The 20,906-nt window shown below is 35.2% G+C and overlaps 7 protein-coding genes across 7 annotated transcripts; 5 read left to right on the top strand and 2 right to left on the bottom strand.

The window, feature by feature from the left end:
* Positions 1 to 373: 373 nt before the first annotated feature.
* On the top strand, positions 374 to 3,350 carry PHYBLDRAFT_175764 (hypothetical protein; the record flags this gene model as incomplete). Its single annotated transcript, XM_018437572.1, has 3 exons — positions 374 to 1,098; positions 1,152 to 1,527; positions 3,231 to 3,350. 3 exons carry the CDS (start codon positions 374 to 376, stop codon positions 3,348 to 3,350), a joined length of 1,221 nt encoding a protein of 406 aa, XP_018283843.1.
* Positions 3,351 to 4,821: 1,471 nt separating this feature from the next.
* PHYBLDRAFT_175763 (hypothetical protein) lies at positions 4,822 to 6,786 on the bottom strand (the record flags this gene model as incomplete). The annotated part of the gene is made up of 4 exons (XM_018437571.1): positions 4,822 to 5,172; positions 6,044 to 6,400; positions 6,467 to 6,700; positions 6,754 to 6,786. The coding sequence occupies 4 exons, from the start codon at positions 6,784 to 6,786 to the stop codon at positions 4,822 to 4,824; spliced, it is 975 nt and encodes a 324-aa protein (XP_018283842.1).
* Positions 6,787 to 8,292: 1,506 nt separating this feature from the next.
* PHYBLDRAFT_119732 (hypothetical protein) lies at positions 8,293 to 8,610 on the top strand (the record flags this gene model as incomplete). The annotated part of the gene is made up of 1 exon (XM_018428702.1): positions 8,293 to 8,610. The coding sequence occupies one exon, from the start codon at positions 8,293 to 8,295 to the stop codon at positions 8,608 to 8,610; it is 318 nt and encodes a 105-aa protein (XP_018283841.1).
* Positions 8,611 to 9,080: 470 nt separating this feature from the next.
* Positions 9,081 to 12,571, top strand: PHYBLDRAFT_175762 (hypothetical protein; the record flags this gene model as incomplete). Its single annotated transcript, XM_018437570.1, has 7 exons — positions 9,081 to 9,098; positions 10,984 to 11,073; positions 11,101 to 11,316; positions 11,371 to 11,474; positions 11,588 to 11,606; positions 11,650 to 11,734; positions 11,811 to 12,571. The coding sequence occupies 7 exons, from the start codon at positions 9,081 to 9,083 to the stop codon at positions 12,569 to 12,571; spliced, it is 1,293 nt and encodes a 430-aa protein (XP_018283840.1).
* Positions 12,572 to 13,494: 923 nt separating this feature from the next.
* Positions 13,495 to 15,069, top strand: PHYBLDRAFT_175761 (hypothetical protein; the record flags this gene model as incomplete). The annotated part of the gene is made up of 6 exons (XM_018437569.1): positions 13,495 to 13,557; positions 13,664 to 13,709; positions 13,789 to 13,957; positions 14,138 to 14,190; positions 14,280 to 14,446; positions 14,554 to 15,069. The coding sequence occupies 6 exons, from the start codon at positions 13,495 to 13,497 to the stop codon at positions 15,067 to 15,069; spliced, it is 1,014 nt and encodes a 337-aa protein (XP_018283839.1).
* Positions 15,070 to 15,727: 658 nt separating this feature from the next.
* PHYBLDRAFT_175760 (hypothetical protein) lies at positions 15,728 to 17,770 on the bottom strand (the record flags this gene model as incomplete). The annotated part of the gene is made up of 8 exons (XM_018437568.1): positions 15,728 to 15,840; positions 16,090 to 16,095; positions 16,167 to 16,210; positions 16,745 to 16,798; positions 16,874 to 16,962; positions 17,035 to 17,438; positions 17,468 to 17,530; positions 17,599 to 17,770. The coding sequence occupies 8 exons, from the start codon at positions 17,768 to 17,770 to the stop codon at positions 15,728 to 15,730; spliced, it is 945 nt and encodes a 314-aa protein (XP_018283838.1).
* A 1,438-nt stretch (positions 17,771 to 19,208) lies between these two features.
* On the top strand, positions 19,209 to 20,240 carry PHYBLDRAFT_175759 (C2H2-type zinc finger transcription factor; the record flags this gene model as incomplete). Its single annotated transcript, XM_018437567.1, has 3 exons — positions 19,209 to 19,440; positions 19,501 to 19,752; positions 19,828 to 20,240. The coding sequence occupies 3 exons, from the start codon at positions 19,209 to 19,211 to the stop codon at positions 20,238 to 20,240; spliced, it is 897 nt and encodes a 298-aa protein (XP_018283837.1).
* Between the last annotated feature and the right edge of the window lie 666 nt (positions 20,241 to 20,906).

Below are 20,906 nucleotides of genomic sequence, written 5' to 3'. Positions count from 1 at the left end.
CAGAAAGAAGGGAAGTGTCAACTACTGCTTTAGTATCAGTATTAGATACATGGACAGCAGAGGAGGAGAAGGAAAGGCTTTGGCACAAAGAGTAGGGGATGTCTAGCATACAATTGATGAGAAAGATATGTTTGTAAAGCTTGGAAGTATCAGGGCAAGTGCAGTTTTGCAGAAAGCTATTAAAGAACCCTTTGTCAAGTGAAAATTCTAAATTGTATGTCGTACCTAACACAATTGGTGTTGACTCCGTTACGACTACAGATGTGGTATAGGCTCTCCGAGCCGCGCTTTTATTTTTTGAAAATATATAAATTAATAAAGTTATCATTCCCCTTGTTCCTCATATCTTTCCAAGCCGCGCACCGTGGATTAAATGAATATTAATGAACTTTCCCCCAAACAAATCCTCGAGCTTATTAAGCTTGGACAGCAGGCACAACAGAGACAACGAGATTACGACGGAGATAACCTCCCAGAAGAAATCCTCAAAGATTTGGACGAGCCTTCAGCGAAAGGTCTCAAGTCGAACATTATTCGATTCACAAAAGACACCCTCCAATTTGAGGGTGGAAAATGGACAAATTCAGGAGCGATCAATCAGATTTTCGTCCCTGACCTCAAGAAATACACCGTGGATGCCCATCAGATTGTACAAGGCAAATACAAAGATGGCGGCAAACTTCGAATTGCAGGAAGAGCAGCAAGTGAAGTCTTCAACGACCTCAAGTATATTAAATCACAACAAAGTAGTAACAAAGACGCAGCCGATTTCGATGAACTCATCGAAAAAGTCAGGCGTTTGGCCGTCTATGCGTTCGCAAGTAGAAAAACGCTGGACGAAGATGCCAAAGAACTCAGCATCCGAGCAATTAAGCTCCCCACAAGAGCAAGATATCTCGAAGATGAAGATGAAAACGACAAAGACATGGCCTTCGATCAGGAGTGGGTGGAGAAAATCCAACAAGCAAGATACAAAGAGTCTGTCCTCCAGAGTGCTGTCAGTAACAAGAGAGGAGGATATTCCACCGGAGGATACTCCAATGGAGGTCATAGAGGCAGAGGAAGAGGCCGTGGAGGCAACTTCTTTAGTAGAGGACAGTCCACTTACACACAAAAACCTTTTTTTGGGAGAGGAAAATCGAATCCAACAGGATTCAATGCTCACCAGAGCCCATCAACGAACAACAATCCTCTCAACCAGCAATAGGGAAAGATCATCTAGTATCACAGCTAGATTATCCAATGAATTTGCCAGAAATGGATCAGAACACATCAGCATCAGTCTCACAAAACCCGTCAAACTTAATGTCGGTTACACAACAACACTACAACATACCAACAGATGGAATTCCTCCAGGAGGACGATTGAACAGATTTCTATCCGTCTGGAAGAATGTCATCAACCAACAATGGCCAATAATGGTAGTGGAACAAGGTTACCAAATACAATGGACATCGCCCCCCATTGCTTGGAGAACCAAAACACTGTCATTACCACCCGAAGATCAGATAGAAGTAGATTTGGTGGTAGAGAAATTCAAGATCTCCGATGTGATAGAAATATCACCAACACAGAACGAGGATTACCTATCCCAATTCTTTATTGTCAGGGAAGCAACCAAATGCAGACCCATCCTGGACTGCAAGAGGATCAACCAGTTTATCCAGTGCTATCACTTCAAGATGGAAGGTGTACTTGCCCTGAGGGACATAATAGAGCCAGGAGACTTGATGACCAAGATAGATCTAAAAGATGCATACATTGTCGTACCAATACACAAGGAATCCAGACGATTCCTCACGTTCAAGCACAAGAATATAGTTTACCAGTACAAATCTCTACCGTTTGGAATGAGTGTGGCCCCGAGAGTATTCTCAAAGCTCATGCGATATGTGATGGAACCTCTTCGGAAGGAGGGAATACGCCTGGTATATTACTTGGACGACATTTGTATTTTAGCAAAAACCAAGTCAGAGATGGAGAAGCACTCATCTCGAGTACTCCAGCATCTAACATCTCTAGGATATCTGATCAACTGGCAGAAGAGTGTATTAATACCTTCGTACAAACAGGAATTCCTAGGCTTTCAATTCAACATCAAGGCTATGGACATCAAAGTTCCAAAGAAGAAAATGATAAACTTGAACGCCCAAGTCAAACAGGCATTCACACAAGTGAGATCGTGCCGATGGATTGCCAGCTTGATAGGGAAAATGATGGCCATGATTCCGGCAATAGGGGAGTCACTGCTGCACGTCCAGTACATGCAGAGAGATTTATCAAAAGCACTTCAAGCGAAAGCAACAAGATGGGAAGCAAGTTGCCCTTTATCTTTGGAAGCACAAAAGGAGTTGAACTGGTGGGTCGAAAACGCAGAAGCTGCAAATGGATTGCCAATCAGAAAACCAATATCACCACCACCAACGCTCACAATACACATCGATACATCCGACTCGGGCTGGGGAGTCTCATCCCAGATGATCCAAACAGCCAGATATTGGACAAGAGACGAAAAAGAAGATTTGATCAATGTCAGGGAGCTGAAGACAATCTTGATTGCACTACAACTGCATGCAAGAAAATCCGAAAACTCCAGCATAATGATATACTTGGACAATACAACAGCACTGAAGTATGCCTACAAATCGGGAGGAACCGCATCAGTGATACTGCAGCAACTGGCTCTGGAGATATACCAGATATCCAAAAGCCACAACCTCACCGTACAGTACCGACACATAGCTGGGATAGACAATGTAATAGCCGATCGTCTCAGTCAACAAGCAACACCGATTTACGAGTGGAGTCTATCACGAACATGGTTCCACCAGATTCAACAACAATTGAGGTAGAAGATGACGATAGACGCTTTTGCAGCACGGCACAACACGAAGCTACCAAGGTTTTGGAGCCTATTTCCAGACCCAGAAGCAGAAGCTCAAGACGCATTCTACTAAAACTGGCCACGGGTAGGACTATACTTACACCCACCATGGAAGTTGATTCCAAAAGTATTGCAACGAATTCAGGAACAGAAGGTGAAGAAAGCGATCCTAGTGGCCCCAAATTAGCCTACCCAATTTTGGTGGCCGATGCTTCTACAGATGAGTATTGCTCCACCGATGTACATTCCAATAAACAGGACATGGTCTCTAAGCGCATGGATATTATCCGCAAGAAACAAGAGATAGACGGATTAGATGACGAGATTATTGATTTCCTTTCTCAGTCCACCAGAAGTAGCACGCAAAGAATATATGATAGTGGATGGAAGAGATGGGTTGAGTGGTGTGCACATCAAACACCAGAAGTCATACCAGAAGAATATCAACCAATGCAAGTAGTATGATACCTTTTATCAATAAAACATCAGTCGTCCCAAACACTAAATGTAGCAAGGTCATCCTTGGGATCCGTATATCACATTACACATCCTACCAAAATTCCACTAGCAGATCATCCTCTGATCCAAAACTTCTTCGAAGCAAAGAAACGAACAACATTTAAATTACCTAATATCAGCAACGAAACATGGGATGTACAACCAGTATTACAGTTATTGGAATCTTGGGGACCGAGCGAGAATCTTCCTTTAGGAAAATTACAACAAAAGACCATTATGCTTTTGTGTTTAGCGACAATGTGGCGACCTAGATTGGATATGAGCCGCCTACAGTTTCGAGACGTCAAACTACAGTACAATGAGAAACTAGAACTAGTAGGAGTTACGTTGATTGCACAGGAGCCAAAAGAGGCTCAGGCCAAGTCCTCAAAGTTAGGAACTATTCGCACTTCAGAAATCTGCCCAGTTTTGACCTTGGATTGGTTTGTGAAAAGAACAGCCATGACTAGGGAGAAGTTAGAAATAGACCACACTCTTTTCTTGGGATATAGTGACTCAGATAAACTGACACCCGTAAAACCGACAACAGTAGCCAACTGGGTGACCAACATCTTAAAAGAAGCCGGGATTGATACCAGGAAATATACAGCACACTCCACAAGATCAGCTGCAAATACTCATGCAATACTACAAGGAATACCAGTAGAAGAAGTCAAATGGCATGCAAACTGGAGTTCGTCAAGTAATACATTTGAGCAATATTACTTTAAGCCAAATGAACAACATTCCAGAGGAGCACAGATTACAGAAGCCATATTTGTGCCTAGTACTGAGAACAGTACCACATCTGTAGCCGTAACGGAGTCAACACCAATTGTGTTAGGTACGACATACAATGGGGAAGTTGACGAAGTGAAGACGAAAGATGTGGTAGCTACCCGCCGCTGGTACTCAAGACTATTACCATTTTGACTATTATTTATTATTTTCCATATACTTACCAGACATTTTCCCTCCCCAATTACCACATCAATAGCAACAAATATGACTAGCTTAGCATGGAAAGATATGAGGAACAAGAGGAATGATAACTTTATTAATTTATATATTTTCAAAAAATAAAAGTGCAGCTCGGAGAGCCTATACCACATCTTTCGTCTTCACTTCGTCAACTTCCCCATTTTCACTCACTTTTGCTTTATGCGGCGATTTAAATTCCCAAAAAAAAGGTGTAAAATTTTGCAGAGGGAGGCCATTTCATCACCAAGTTTTTCCACCTTTGAACATAAATCTAATATAGTCAAGAGCCTTCTCTATATATCTATTTAAGAGAATAAGTCTTGGAAAGCCAAGTTTATTAAGATGTATCTCTCTTATGTTTGTCACAGTACTTATGTTTTCATCAACTATGGTTAAGTTTTTTCTTTTTTTTGACTGGGTTTCACTAATAATTCTTTTTTAGCAGTCTAGCAAAGTATCACATCCCAACAGGTTCTCTATTCTGTAGCTCAATATTGTATAAAATAAGATTAACTGTGAATGATCTGCAAGTGAATGCAGTATCACTTAATTTCTCAACCATTTTCATAGCAGTACTTCTATCTAGCATATAAACATTTTGTCTTTTTTGCTCTTCTTTGTATGTAAGACGTACTGATTGGAATTCATATAACGTCTTGACTTTTTCTTGTCTGTAGTCAAGAGTCAAGACTTTGGCCAGAAGATAAATAAGTCTATCTACTCGAAGAGATCTTGCACGTCCAAGATAGAAAGTCTTCAGCTGATTGTGATAAGACTCTATCAAATTATTGATGTGAAAGATTGCAGCCTATTTTTTATATTACATATTAGAAACGGGCTAATAATTACTAAAGTTTTATATCAATCTCTATGCTTTGTACTATAGTTTGTTTTTCGGCACCCACATTCTGTTAAAGTACAAAATAAAGTTCTCATATTCCCCAAATTTCACAAAAAATTCATTATACAATGTATCATAGGCGACAGAAGTTGTTGCATGCATCATATTACTCAATACAGCACAAATACTATTACAAGCTATGTTCGAAGCATGTGTTGAGTTTTGCACTTTAATCTCTATTAGATGCTCTCGGAATTGTTTTTTGATAAAGAATTCTTTATCAAAAAACAATAATGTTCCTTTTTTAGAAGATTAATATATGCCAAATATAGATGTCGTGTAATGAATAATACGTTGTTATTATAGTCAGTACTATACTTCAAAGATATAAACTTATTTGAAAGCATATTAAAGGAATACTTTTTCTTGTGGCTTTATCACTATGAGGAAGCATGTAATATTCGACTTCAAGCAAAGCACTTGGTGCAAGATAGCATACCATATATTATTTTGAGTAGAAATTATCGGTTTGTATAGCAAATAAGACCCTGAAAATAATATATAACAGTAAGATAAAAGCGATTCTCAAATGATATTCTGATAGTAGTAAAAATATACTTCTATATTTGGATATTAAAAAAAAATTATCTCTGCTAGAGAGCAGATATAAAAAGTACGGTCTTTAAAAATATTGTTCCTTTTTTGAAAAAAAAGATACTTCTAAAATAGGAAAATTATTGTTTTTTGATAAAAAATTCTTTATTGAAAAACAATTCCGAGAGCACCTATTATAGTGTTATATGAGATATATATAATTTTAAATAAATATGCTACTTACATGCTTTACATTAACTTCGCATGCTCTTTTAATATGACAATGACTTAACAGGATATTAATACTATTGCCAAAGACTTTTTTGATTGCACTAATTTTGATGGGGCTGCAGTCAATCATTATTCTTTTCACCTTTAATGTAAAGGTGTTCTTTACCCATGTCAACCATTGACTTAAGATTGAGATATATTCATGATCAGTTATAAAGAAGCAGGCAGACAATCCCTTATTGGTAATAGGGTTTTGCACAACAATTGTAAACAGAAAGCAATCTTCAGGACCTTTACCAGTTACAGTATTGAATGAATTGCTTGTCTTGTATGTTGAGTCAATGCACCACTCTTCCAAATTATCCAGAAACTAATACAATAATAAGATGTATAAATAGATGTATAGAATAAAATATAAATAATACATGTTATTTACTTCTTTCTGCCACTTAGAAACCCATGAAACAAGGAAGGGGTCATTCTTATGAACTGTGAAAAGAGTAGTATTTTCACTTTCGTTCAACTCTTGAACCCACAGTTTGACACTTTCATAATGATCCGCATGTTTTCTTGAGAGTTTCATCATTCGAGCATTGATAACATTTCTCATATATTGATAATCAATGAGAAGAGAAGAAGAGAAAGAAGATCTATTGCCAGCTTGTTCAAGCTATGTAATTTTAAATAAGCAAAGTCTCTCAAAATATACTATATAATATTTACTTCAAAAAGTCTGTCTTCACTCATTCTAAACATGTTTTTGATAGATTTTCAATCCATGTTTTGGCTGGCAAGCCATTTCACTCATTGTTTTAATTTATCTCGCAATCTTGACACTAATCTCTTTAATCTTAAATGAATTATGGTTTGGGTGCTGCCAGTTGTATTTTATACAAACAATATCATCAGTCATGATATGCTTATAGATACTAGCAGAACAATCAATCTTGATGGACTTGATTGTTCTGATGCATTTCTGAGCAGGCTAAGAAGTTTTTTTCACTTGTGGTTTTCCAGCATGATCACACAAGTAAACTACTGTCTTTACTTTGAGAGAATTTTTAAGAGACTTCCCAATAAAAATCTGTAAATCTTAGGGGGCAGAAGGTTTTTGGATAATGAGAACAGGGTGTTAAACAGGCTTATAGTGAGTAGTCTGGCAGATAATTAGAGGCGTGACTACTTTTAACTTGTCTGGCAGACATCCATTTTTTCTGTGTGTAACACTCTGTCCCCCAAAAAACAATCACCCCCCTGTCCCCATCCAGTATAATTACTTCTCTTTATTCACTAAGAAAAATCATGCAAAAGTGAAAGAACATTTGTCTGTAACTTTTTATTTTCATTTTTATTTATTTTTAAAAAATTCATAACTTGTTCAAAAAAATAGATAGAAATATGAGAGTAGAATGATTGGTTTCATTGATTTTTTCTGCATAAATTGAGTATTTGTTTGTTTTGTAATATTTTTTGAATCACGTTTAAAGAGTGAATTACAAAAGTTCTGTACATTTCATTTGTGAAAGATTGAACAAAAAACAACAATTTGAAAATATTAGTAAAAATCACTTGCAAATGCTTTATATCAATGGAAAATAGTAAAAAAATGTTTCAGTAAAAGTTTTAGACCATCTTATTATATAGAAAATGTATTTACTAGCAAAAACAATCTATCCCGAATAGTTAAAAACATGAAAAAAGTGTATATTTTGCTTGTTTATTCAACCAAAACATAATCAATTAACTACAAATTTTGGACATAAAGATGTACATATTCTTTCAAAAACACGGCAAAATATTCAAGCTTTAGCATTTGAATTAAGACAGAAATCTATCAAAAGCTATGTGTCATTTTTGTTTTACATCTTTTACAGTAAAATCCATGTCTGTGATCGGATGATCTTAATCAGATTGCTTATAAATGCACAGACTTTGTACTCCAAAAAATAAAGACCAATTATATGGTCTTCCAATTAGTTGAATGTCAATAATATTCGTATCTGGGTTTTACATGTAACATTAAAATTAAAGACAGACTGGGTGCAATTGTGTTTGTTAAAAAATTAAAGAAAAAATAGGAGTAAAGTATATTAAAAGATAGAAAGATAGATAAGTTATATATGTGTGAGGTCAATAATATCAGAAGAACTATATATTGTGTATATACTTTAATACTTAACTGCATTCCATTGTTTAGAATGATCAGTTTGTCAATATACTAAAAGGTTTCTCACTGCCATTATATGCCTAGAGAGCAGAACTATGTTTTGGTCTGATGAGCTACAACATAGTATTATCAACAAAAGAATTGAAGACAGGACAAACTTCCCTTCTTGGATTTGTTTTGTGAATGGGATCTTGATTGGGTTGGAATATAAGCCAACATGGAAAGGCAAAGACTTCTACAGCCAGAAGTCATACTACAGTATTTCGGTAACAATTGTATGTGATGATAAAAAGATGATCTATCACTACTATACTGAACGGGCAGGATGTTCTCATGATGCCTGTATCTTTGCAAACTCGCAGCTGGGAAGAACTCCTGGCCGGTTTTTTTTAGGGGATCAATACCTGTTTTGATATTCAGCATATGCACCAAGCCAATATGTACTCCCCACTTATAAGAAACCGCAGAATGGAACAATCTTGGCTGAAAACAAGAGATTCAACTACAAACACGCCAATGAATGGGTCAAAGTTGAGCATTGCATTGGAATTCTTAAAGGGAGATTTCAATTTTTAAAAGGCTTATGAACTATCATAAAAAACAAGTATGACGTTGCAAAGATTGAGATATGAATCAGAAGTTATTGTATTTTATATAACTTACTGTTAAGTCATGGAGATGAAGACTTTTTGGAACTTACCAGCAAGGATGACAATGCCAACGAAGATGAAAATGAGAGCGAGAGAAATAAAGAATCTAGATTTTAAATAGAATTGGGTAAAGAAAAGAGAGAAGCTATTATTCGGGCCTGACGTTTCGATAGAGTACTAAAAATATTTTAAACACCACTTTTAATTGTGTACCGGACTCCTGTAAAGTGGCTATGGTTCGGCCTTCAATGGTAACAGAGTACCTGAAAGCAAAAAAAAGTTGTGTCCTGAAGAAATTAGTGAAAGACCCGTTATAAAACCTTCTTTTCTTTTATATACTCATCTTGTAAGAATTAGACATCTTTTACATAATATAGTGTTTTTATCAGAAGAAACAAGAGTGCTACTTCTATCATTACAAATTAGTATTTGTAAAAACGATGTTAACAATCGCTCAATAGAAATCACTTCAACATGAATACTATCAATAAAGAATCAATTTTTATTGATGGAAATGAATATTATCCCGTTCAACAAGACTTTCCCACTACACCAGTCAATGGCTATGCCAACATGACTGTGGCTATTTCTAAGATGCAGGAGTATGCACTTGCTAACAACTTCACTCTTGCAACTAAAGACCGTAAACCAACCCGGGTTTACTTAAAGTGCGCCAGGGGTGGTTACTATAGAAACACCCATAAACTTGAAGACTGCGATCGCATAAAAATCCGCCCTAGTTCGAAAACCGGATGTCCTTACATGATAAAGCTATCTTACAAGAAAGGAATCAAAGGATATCTTCCCTTGAAAGCTTCTAGTGAAATGGAGAGCTATTACAATCATCCTCTTGATGACAAATGCTTGGAATCGACTCTGAAAGGCAGATTGTCAAGAGTTACTGCCGAAGACACCAAGCAGATATCTAAACTTATTGAGACAAAGGCCAAGACTCGTGAGATCCAAAGGGCTATCACAGACAAAAAAGACGATGGCCATAAGCTGTACGTTAGCGATATCAACAATATCAAGGCTGCCTTTGCTCGAGTTTCTGCCCCTGTTGCCCAGAATGCGGGTACTGGACTTGTTAAGATGATGGAAGCAAAAGGTTACCAGGTGCATTATGATGTAAACGGGGACAATTCGCTGGAGAGGGTGTTTTTTACCAATCAGAAGATGATGGAGAGAGCTCGTCGCTTCTCAGAAGTTATGGTGGTAGATGCTACATATTCTACCAATAACTTGTCAATGCCGCTGATTTGCGTGGAAGGTATCCACAACCTCGGAGGAGAAACCCTCAAATCGTTTCCCATTGCCTTTGCCTGGGTCTCTAATGAGCAGCAAGGCACATATCTTTGGCTCCTCCAGCAACTCAAGGCACTTGTTTTTGAAGACAAGGCTCTTAGCACAGTTTTTGTGACAGACAAGTGTGCTGCACTTATGAACGCTCTTGATGTTGTGTTTCCGAACAACAGCAAGCTGCTTTGTTACTGGCACATGCTGAATAGTGTGGAAAAGGCTTTTTCGGGAAAAGTTGGCTCGGTACAAAAAAAGGAAGAGCTGACAGGATATATATCCAATATGATCTATAGCAAAAGTAAGAAGGAGTTTGACTGGGCGCTGAATAAGTTCAACGCTTTATCTGCTGGTTCCGAAGTAGAAAACGGCAATGTGAAAGCGCCAGTCTTGGCATATTTTTATGACAGGTGGATTACATGCCAAGAGATGTGGGCAGGTTATCTTACTCAGAAGATAATGCATTTTGGATGCACAACATCTCAAAGAGTGGAAAGTGCCCATCAAGCCTTAAAGAGAGGTATATCTGCAATAGCTTCTCTGGATCTCACCTTTGAAAATATTTCAAGATATATCGAGAGGCTTGAGAGAGACTTCCGGAATGTGGAGATCAGGGAATCTACCACGGTTGACCCTCTTGTTGGACGAAAAAAGCTTTTGTCTAGACTGCTCATGAAGGTCTCAAAGCGAGCTTTACTGGTAATAGACCAAGAGGTTCAACTGAAATGTGAAAGCAGTATTGTTTGTGAATGCACGAACAAGCTCCAGTATGGTCTACCTTGTCGCCATTCTTTGCCTGCTGGAAGGGATATCTATATTTCTGATATCCCTGAAAGGTAGGTTATTGATCCTCGTAATGTAAAGCCAAGGGACAGCACTTGTCAGGAAAACTTCCAGCTTGAGGAAAGACCAGAGGTGTGGATGAAGAAAGTAATTAAACTCGATGCACTGTTTTAGTCCTGTGAGGGCAGCCAGCAAGTGGCTAACCTCCAGAATAAGATCAAGAAGGTCACTTCTGAATTCGAAGGCAAAACTGGGCACCCTTCGATTGACTTTCAAGCCCCAGAAAAAATCAAGTACCCTGGCAGACGGAAGGGTAGTGCATGTCCAAAGTACCTCCCCAAAGACTTTGGTCGGGCAAACTGGAGAAAGATCAGTGTTTCGTCTGGTCATGTAAGATAAAAAAAATAACATAACAAAGTATTAATATGTATCTTGAAATACTAGGCTGGCCTTAAGGCAATGGTTAGACTGAGAGCTAAAATGAGGGAGGGAAAGTCTGCAGCCACACAAAAAACAAAACAAAAACAAACAAGAGCCTCTCGACCCAGGTAAGATGTGTTCTTATTTTACAATGTAATTGAATCTATGAGAAAGGATTCCCATCTTATACTTTCATGTTTTTTTAGTCGATGCTACCAAAAACAAAATAAAACAAATAAAGCAAGAGCCTCTTGACCCTGGTAAGATGTGTTTTTATTTTACTTTAATTGAATTTATGTGGAGGGATGTCGTCTTACACGAATACGCTTTTTAGTCGATGCCACCAAAAATAAAACAGCAAAAATAAAACAAGAGCCTCTCGACCCAGGTAATATGCTTTCTTATTTTACAGTGTAATTGAATCCATAAAGAGAACTATCGTCTTATACTTATATACTTTTTAGTCGATGCCCCCCAAAAAAATGGGTTCAAAAGACCCGCCACCGCCCTAGAAGATTACCAGTATGATAATCGCACCTCTGTTGGCAAGAGGGTCAAATTCCAGCCCGGTTTTCCTGTCTCTCATGAGATAGTCGATGATGTCAAGGGTGGGTTTAGCCCTACTGCTGATGGGTGGTGTGGTTTTCGGGTCCTTGCCCACTTGATCTACAAAGATCAAAATAAGTTTTCACTTGTAAAAAGGGATATGCTAGCCGCCCTGCCGAAATACAAAACATTGTACACAAATACCTTTGGCACTGACACAAGCCAACTAGAAAAAATCATTCAACATGGCTCTCAACTCGATTATAGCAACACCAGAAACACCAACACCAACTTCATCCCAGTATGTTCACATGCCAGTATGTTGTTTAACACACCCGACTGTGCTCAACTAGCTGTGGACACATATACACAACCAGTCTGCGTCTACTCAGACAACCTCAACACCCCCTCAACAACCTTTCTCCCATTCGCCCTTCCCAACAACAAAACCAAACAACGACAACCTCTGATTTTTAATCATGTTAACAGTAATCACTGGACAACAGTTGACCTTTCCCATAATATCTCTAGAAAATGGCCAACCGTTCCTGAATTATTTTTTTTAGGTTGTGCCAGAAATAAGATTGATGATAACTTTGATACTTACTGGAATAAGTTCAAAGAATTTAACAAGCATGATTGCCGAAATGCCATGCTCTCTCTCTCCATTCTGATCTAGATCAACCAATTGATCTTACTCCAAAATAATTTCTTTTCGATATTCTTTTCTATTTTATTACTCTTTTAATTATACTTTATTACTTATATTTTATTAGCTAGATCTTTTCTTATTTATTTACTCATTTGCTTTTATATTTTATTAGCTAGACAATTTTTTTAAATCTTTATAAATCTTATCAATTTGTTTCTTTGCATCAACATAAGCTATCTATCACTTGTGGGTTAAATGACTTTCCGCTCTGTTTTTTCCTAGAGATCATTCGTGGGAAGTACTTTACCCTTCAAGTTACACTTATAACCAGCGAATTAAAAATCATAAATATCGGATGGTGTTACACAGATCGAGCCAAACTATCATCAAATATGTTATATTATACATTTGCATCTATTTATTTCATCAATTCAAGCCTTGGCTCTCTATAACTTTGGATCCAAATAGTGTATAGATATATGTATGTGTTCTAGAATTTTTAGTTGAATTAAAAGGGTCAATCATGAGAAAACTAATGTAATATCTCAAAAATTTGCTTTTTTTCAATAAAATAAAATATTATATTTGCTTGTAGAATTACTTTTTTCTCATTTGTTTTCTATGAAACTTTTACTGGATTCATATGTTATCTGAATATATGTAATTAAAAACTTTTTTTGGTCTTGTATGAATATTTTTCATTTTTTGTATTTTTGATAAAATATCTCATGTACATGTTGCAAGGAAATGATAGAAAGAGTTTTTACAAAAGAAATAAAAATAAAAAATAAAAAATAAAAACATGAATTTTGTAAAAATATATTAGCTTTACTGCTATGCAAACTTTCTTAGGCATAAAAGGCTTCATTACCTTTATATCTATTACGAAAGTTTTTGAAAAAAAATGCAAATTATATGGATTATAATCTTTTCCACTTAAATCACATAAAATGAAAATATATGATTTATGTCTCAAGTTAAATCGTGAAAAAATGACTCATCAGCAACAGCAGGTATATGATTTGTTGACGGGAACCAAATAGATCTTGTGTTTTTACAGAAATAGGTGTGGTCACAATTTTTATTTATTTATTTTATATTGTGCGTTTATTGCATGAGAACTACAATAAAAAAGACATTGCATTGAATATGAACTCTTTAAAATGTAAAGTAAAATTCTAGAAACCTCTATAATTATACTTATAGAAGCTTTACTTTCAATAAGTAAAATATTGCATCAACAGTTTTCTTGAACACAATTATTCTATCGCCACATTTAGGACACGACGTTATGCCTCTCGAGCACAACGTTTCTTACACAGTCACGTTTGGGACACGACGTTTTGCCTCTCGAACACGACGTTTCTTACACAGTCACGTTTGGGACACGACGTTTTGCCTCTCGGGCACAATGTTTACAAATTGTATATTTTGTATATACTGCATAAAAAAAATAGAAATTTTAATATGGTTACTACTTAAGTACACCTAGAAAATCCGTTATATTAAATGAAGATGTACCTTATTCATGAATTAAATTATTTATATTTTGATAGATTGATTTTACTCATATAAACTACTTTGGGTGGTTAGGGACCAGATAAAATTGCTGGATGCCGGACAACAAGTCACTTTTTATGAGACCGGTAAATGGTGAAAGGCGGAGATTCAATAAACGTAGTGCTCCAGAGAAATGTTGTGCCCGAGAGGAAAAGTGTCTGGCCCGAATAATTAGCAATTGAAGTAAAAGACAGTGACTCAGGCCAGGGAAAATTTTGTGACAGCTCATTTTATGTCAGAAAGCAATATGGCTATGCAGAACAGCAAAAAGTTTTTTTTCAAAAAAAGAGTAATGAAGAAAAACTTAAAGAATATGAAGTAATCGAGTCTCGGCTCCATAAAGTAAGTGATTTATATACAATTCTATCCAAATAGAAACATAATTTATACAATTATAATAAGGGATCACTTTATGCTAAAAAATGTGTCTATAAACTATTCATATTTAGAATAAAAAATACAAAAAATATTTCATTGGCCTTTGCAGCATATTACAGCAACGTTCTATGTATAGAAACGAAGCAGAGAGATACTCTTTAAAACGTTCTTGCAATAATGTTGCAACAGCTAATTCTAGATGTTGTGCACTTCATATTATGGAGAGACAACCAGACTTTGCCAACCAAAAATCAGTACTCGAAGGAATAGTTGAAGGCAGTGGATACAAATTTGAACTGTATTCAAAATATTACTGTGAATGTAATTGGATCAAAACATACTGGGGAGCAGCCAAGAAAGAAGCACAATGTAAATGTGCTTATTCTTTTCAATCATTAAAAAGAAAAATCAATTCATTTCTGGATAGTGTTTGCCCACCAGAAGATGATGTCTCTGAAAAGATTCAAAGATACTTCCACAAAAGTTTTATCTACATCAATGCCTACAGTCTTGGTCATGATGCTGAACATGCATTTGAAATCGTGAAACAATTCTCAAAGCTTCACAAATATCATCGTAAGCTGTGATTAAATCAATAAATATCACATTTCTGACTTTAAAAATACTATTTTGGAATTGGTACTTAAATTCCAAAAAATGTCCTCTTTTTCAAAAGTTGTCTATTATAAAAAAAATGCACCCTAGCCAAATAATAGACGCAGTTTAACATATGAGTTTATCCTTTTGATAATTGTATCCCAATCCTTTAGAACAGATACTCTGGACAAACAGTTGTGTAGAGGTCCGGATACTCTTATATTAGAGCAAGCTTATTTTTGGTAGTTTACTTTTTATATCTGTTATAAATGAGTATTGACTACTGCTGTAGTTGAGAATAAATCTGAATGAAATAATATAAGGCTTCAGCTATTCCAGTCAAAGATGTCTACCAATTACTTTATTATTTAACGCACAGGTTTAGCATACATGATAATGATTATATTTCATATGATGACATCACCATAATATGGGATATATCAGGAGATTATTATAAGCATACACTATGGCGAAGAAAATGGTAACATGTTATCACTTTGGGAACATAACTGCCATTTTTTACTTAATAAAAAATGGCAGTTATGACTCTGTATAAGGCCAAAACAAGCACTGTTACCATTTTTTTCATAATAAAAAATGGCAGTTATTTATTATGTAAAAAGCCAAAACAGGCACTGTTGCCATTTTTCAAAAAAAAATCAAGCGTCCTTCCTTTCCTCTATTACATTCTTTCTTTTGTTCTATTGCTTTCAATTCTAGCACAACCTCTTGTTTTTCCTTTGCAGCTTTAACAGAATGGTCTGTTTTTTATTATACAATATTAAATTGGGTTTAATTGAATTGAATCTTTATTTCAATGCATGTTTTATTAAATGAAAATGATAATAATAATAGTAATAATGAAAAAACAATTCTATCAGCCACTCGCAATAAAAAATGGTTCTGTTTAGCTACTGCAAAACGTATGCAGTAAAACACTACTATTCAAATTGTATTTCATATACTTTGGGTATTCTAATATATCTTAGATAGCACTTATTATTTTTTACCGGTTTCTACAAATATACTAATATTAGAGAAAAAACTTAAAATAAATAAATAGATATAATATTATTATAATGCTTACCTTTATATAATATGCTTACTTGTTCAGTAAAATAAGCATTTACTCTAAGAATATATATATATATTAAAGAATGTATTAATATTTAAGATCTATATATAAGAAAAGCAATAAAACATAAGCACTATAGAAAGTCGTTATCGTAGAAGAAGAAAAACTTGAGCAAAGATTCAAGTCATGTAACATGAAGCTAATTCGAATCTGATTCATACAACCAGAGTGAGCATCTTGTTAGAAAGCTCAAAGTGTTTATTCTACTCAATATATTTACATATAATAGAATGACTCCCAAGTATAATATATCAGTACAAAAATATTACTATTAATTTTTTTCTAAAAAAAAAAAAGCTATATACTATTTCCTTTTATATTTGAATGTAGCAGAATTGTAGATGCTGTATATTAGCTTCAAATTCTTGTAATCACAACATTAGCAATCATATGAAAGAGGTCGATAAATTTTTTATATGAAAGAAAAAAGGAATAAAAAACATAAAAAGAAAAATGACGAGATAAGAAAAAAAATGCACTAAAGACAGACTAAAAAAATCAAACTCGGCCAATCACAGCAGCCAAACTACGATCTTCGGCTTCTCTTGCGAGCAGGCTCAACACTTGCTGTGGGTGGAGGAGACCTACATAAAAGAGTAAGAAGTTTATATTAGTTTTGTATTAACAGCGCATGAGAAAAAGCAATAATGGTAACTTACAGCACATCTGCCATTATGGGCGACTCAACATCACCAGTTTCTGACATATCAGGAGAAGAAAGCGAAGAATCACTTATCTCTCGCTGTGTCTATAGCATAATAAAAGGAAATGATGTTAATTAAAGTTTACAATATATAGATTTGTTAATTGATAAACTTACTTTGTTCTTCTCTGCCATTCTTCTCTTGTGTGTCTGGTTGTCACTCTTGAAGCTTTCCCAAAGAAGGCTTCTTGCACACCACATTCTTTTACATTGGTGGATGTGCAATCCACCATTCTTTGCCAACCTCTCCAAATGCATCATGTAGTATTCCCTGTTTTTCTCTGGGATATTCTTCCATTCTTTTAAGGCCGCAGGATAGTCTTTGTCAATGATATCATGCTTTATCGTACGGCCTAATGTTTTGAGATGCAGTCTTTTTACTGTCAAATCATGGTCTGAAAGAGGGACTAATGGGGGCAAAGGCTGCCCTTGTGGAACTTCTTTGCAGCGCGCCTTCCAGTCCTGCTCATGAAGAATCTGAAGCAACAGATTGTATTTTTGTGCTTCGTTTTTCCTTTGAACTCACCGCCAGTATTGATTACTCACTTACCAAGCTGATCAAGGTACTCTGTGAGCTGGGCTCTTTTCACAGACTTGGCAATGCACTCAAGAGCTATAAAAAATGTATGATAATATTAATAAAGTAAATAAACATCTAAGCACAGAATATATATGACTTACAACTCTGCTCAATAATGCTTTGTTGCATTGTAGTTAGATCTTCCGCACTGACTGCTGGTGCAAATTGATTGCTGAATTGCCTTTGAAGCTTGCGCAATGTTTGCTTGATTTCAGCAAGATCAACCTCAATCTTTTGAATTGAGTTGAGGAGAGTTGTGTTAATATCGGACATGTTTAAGTTTTTTTTTAGCTATAAGCAGTGAGTTGAAAAGAAAAGGTGATAGTTTAGACAAGTAGAATAAGAGCGATTTGAGTTTGAGAAAGGCAACAATTTATTATAAGCAATTGATAGCTATTTATATGAAAAAGATACAGACAGATGTACAAACAAAACATATAAAAGAAGGGATACTTATGCACTTGTATACACCTGTCTGCACCTGTCTGCAGTAGATCATGTGAACATGATACAGTCTTTTTGTGTCAACACAACAAAACTGTAAGAAATATAAAGATAAAATGAATTAGACTTTAAATCAATATTATATGTATAAATGTTCATACTTTGCATCATCTACATATTAAATGTTTTAAAGTATATGATATAATAATATCACTCTATACATATTGGAGATATAGCATAAAATTTGGTTAAAGTTCTCGATGACAAAACTCTGTACCAGTTAAAATTATAACTTTAAATATACTCTACAGTAGCTATATAACATCTGAACATCATATAGTTAATTAGTCCCATTTTATCAACAGTAAAGTAAGTGTTATGATACTCAAGTCCATATCATACTTATTATCATTATCGACTAAAACGCGTTTTGATTGATGCTGTCATCAAAGATAAAAATAATTTTAACTCTCATTACTATTATTTACCAAGGGGCATTTTTGACTGAAACCGTACATTTTTGAAAAAGATGTGTTTTAACTCATATTGGCACTTTCAATTAACACCCCTTTCGATCAGTAGTGCTTATCTTGATGATGTCAGTAAAAGAGTATCAGACTATAGCCCTCATTATCTATATCTATTTCTTTAAGTTTTATACATAAACAAGAAAATAATGCTATTAGCTAAACATATATTCACTATCTCAAAAATACTATTAGTATAACACAGATAATATAAATATGTCTTTTCTACCAATGTGTTTAGACAGTACTACTTTTTTTTAACTGTTAATTATTAGAAGGCTGTTTTTCTTTGCCTTTGGTATTAGAGAGTAATTGATAATTTATTTAAAAAAAACATAAATTATTTGGTCATTAATTATCCTAAATATACATATACCTCTTTATAAAGCCCAAAGAATATCTAATTGCTCACAAGTAAAGAGTACGTGTCTGTTTCACCGGTGGTCTTTTAATGGTACCCCCTTGTTAACCAAGAAGAATTTTAACTTACATCATAAGTATTAATGAAGAAGAATCTTTCCAACCACGGGAATTATTTACTGACAGGTGTTTCACCTAGCATTGACATTACTGTAATCATTGCTATATCATCACTATGAGAGAGAAAAAGAAAAAGAGCCGCAAGCATTTTGGTTAAAAAATAAAGAGTATATAAAGATGTCTTTTACATTTAATGAATAGCACCAAAATCATTTTTGCGGCTTTATTTTATATATTACATACGTACCAACCCAACCAATATGTCTTCTTCCAACGCCAGCCAGCAGAGAGATAGAATATCTACACAGCAATACCAATGTGATCAATGTGTCTTGTTTTTTGATAACTACCAGAAGCTGCAAAACCACAAGAGAATTCACAGAGAAGATTCAGCAACAATGACTGAAATTGACCAGTCTATTCTGGATGATGTTGACATGTACCATGACGAAAATGATACTAGTAATGAAGATGAATCTGTTAGAAATTCAGGTAATGAAAAGAGCTGTAACTGTATTATTTATTTTCCAATTACTAAATAATGTATTACAGAATATACTATGGAGTCTATGGATCTTGATAATATTATTTCATATAAGTGCGCATGTAATTTTGAGGACAGTGAGGGTGAAGCTCACATTTATGACAGCAGTCGAATTAGTACAAATACTTTTATCAAGGCCAAGTTGATGAGTATTCATCTGTCTCAATTGATGCTACAGCATAGAATTGCTAGAGCAGCATATAGAGACATTGTTCAATTTATAAACACTGTCATCCGAGACTATGACGATATAATGATGGGTAAAATATTATATTTTCTGTTATCTTGTACTTTAATTCCATATCACTAACATGTAGTGATATCGTTTTTTTTAGAACCTGGGGCTAAGATCAGTCATGGCGAAACTGTTGATGCTTTGCTCAAGTCAAAGTCAAGTGTCAAGAGCCATGAGTATGATGTCTGCTCTAGTGGTTGTCGATTGTATGGCATTAATGACAACCAAGAATCTTGTGTTGACTGCGGCAAACCGCAATACAAGACTGATCCCAATCAAAGTCAGACATCAGCCGCCAGTATGAAACTTATGTCAGTTGGGGATATGCTTTCTCAAATGTTGGCAGATCCAGCCACAAGAAAACTTCTCTGTTACAGAGCAAACTGGGAATCTGTAGCTGGTCAGCTAACCGACATTTTTGATGGTGACAATTACAAGCAGTTGATGCAGCAGGGCCTGTTCTCCAATCCCGATAATATTGCCATTGGGCTTTATACAGTGGTCCCTCGATAATTTCAAGGCCTAGGGAAGGCCAGGTGTCTTGAAATTATCGAAGAGTGAAATTAACGAGTTCGGATTATATATTTTCCGCCAACTATGGGCGGAGTTTACATTATTCTTTAATAGAAAAAAAATATATCAAGTAATGATTCGATATGCTTCAATCCTCTGTTTAAATTCATTCTAGTTAAATATAACCCCTGGCTGCATTACTGTTTTCTACCCCCCTGTCTCGTAACCAATTATTGTTTCAAATTCTTATTCAATCAAATAATAACAGCTTTTTGGTATGCTTTTAGCTTATTATATAATGCTTATCTAATATCATTTTCAATTTTTTTTTGATACTTTAATGAAATCTATCAAATCCAGAACTAAACAATAAAAATGAGCAAAAAAAACGTTTCACTTAATATTGCAAATCACCTTGAGATTTGTGATATTAAAAAGAAAAAGCCATCTATGAGTAACCCCCAATTGGCTGAATGGGCAAAGGAAACCTTTGGCCTTCAAAAAGCTCCTGATGCTTCTACAATCTCGAAGATTTTGAAGAGAGGAGACCAGGGCTTGATAATGCAAGCCGACGTAAAAAACAGAAAGCGCGTTAGAAAGGGAAAATGGCCTGTATGTAATATATCTCAACATTATGCATTTTTGCTCCATATAAAAAATAAAATT

The sequence above is a fragment of the Phycomyces blakesleeanus genome, assembly GCF_001638985.1.
Source record: "Phycomyces blakesleeanus NRRL 1555(-) unplaced genomic scaffold PHYBLscaffold_41, whole genome shotgun sequence".
Lineage (NCBI taxonomy): Eukaryota > Fungi > Mucoromycota > Mucoromycetes > Mucorales > Phycomycetaceae > Phycomyces > Phycomyces blakesleeanus.
This window is presented reverse-complemented; position numbering and strand designations above follow the sequence as displayed.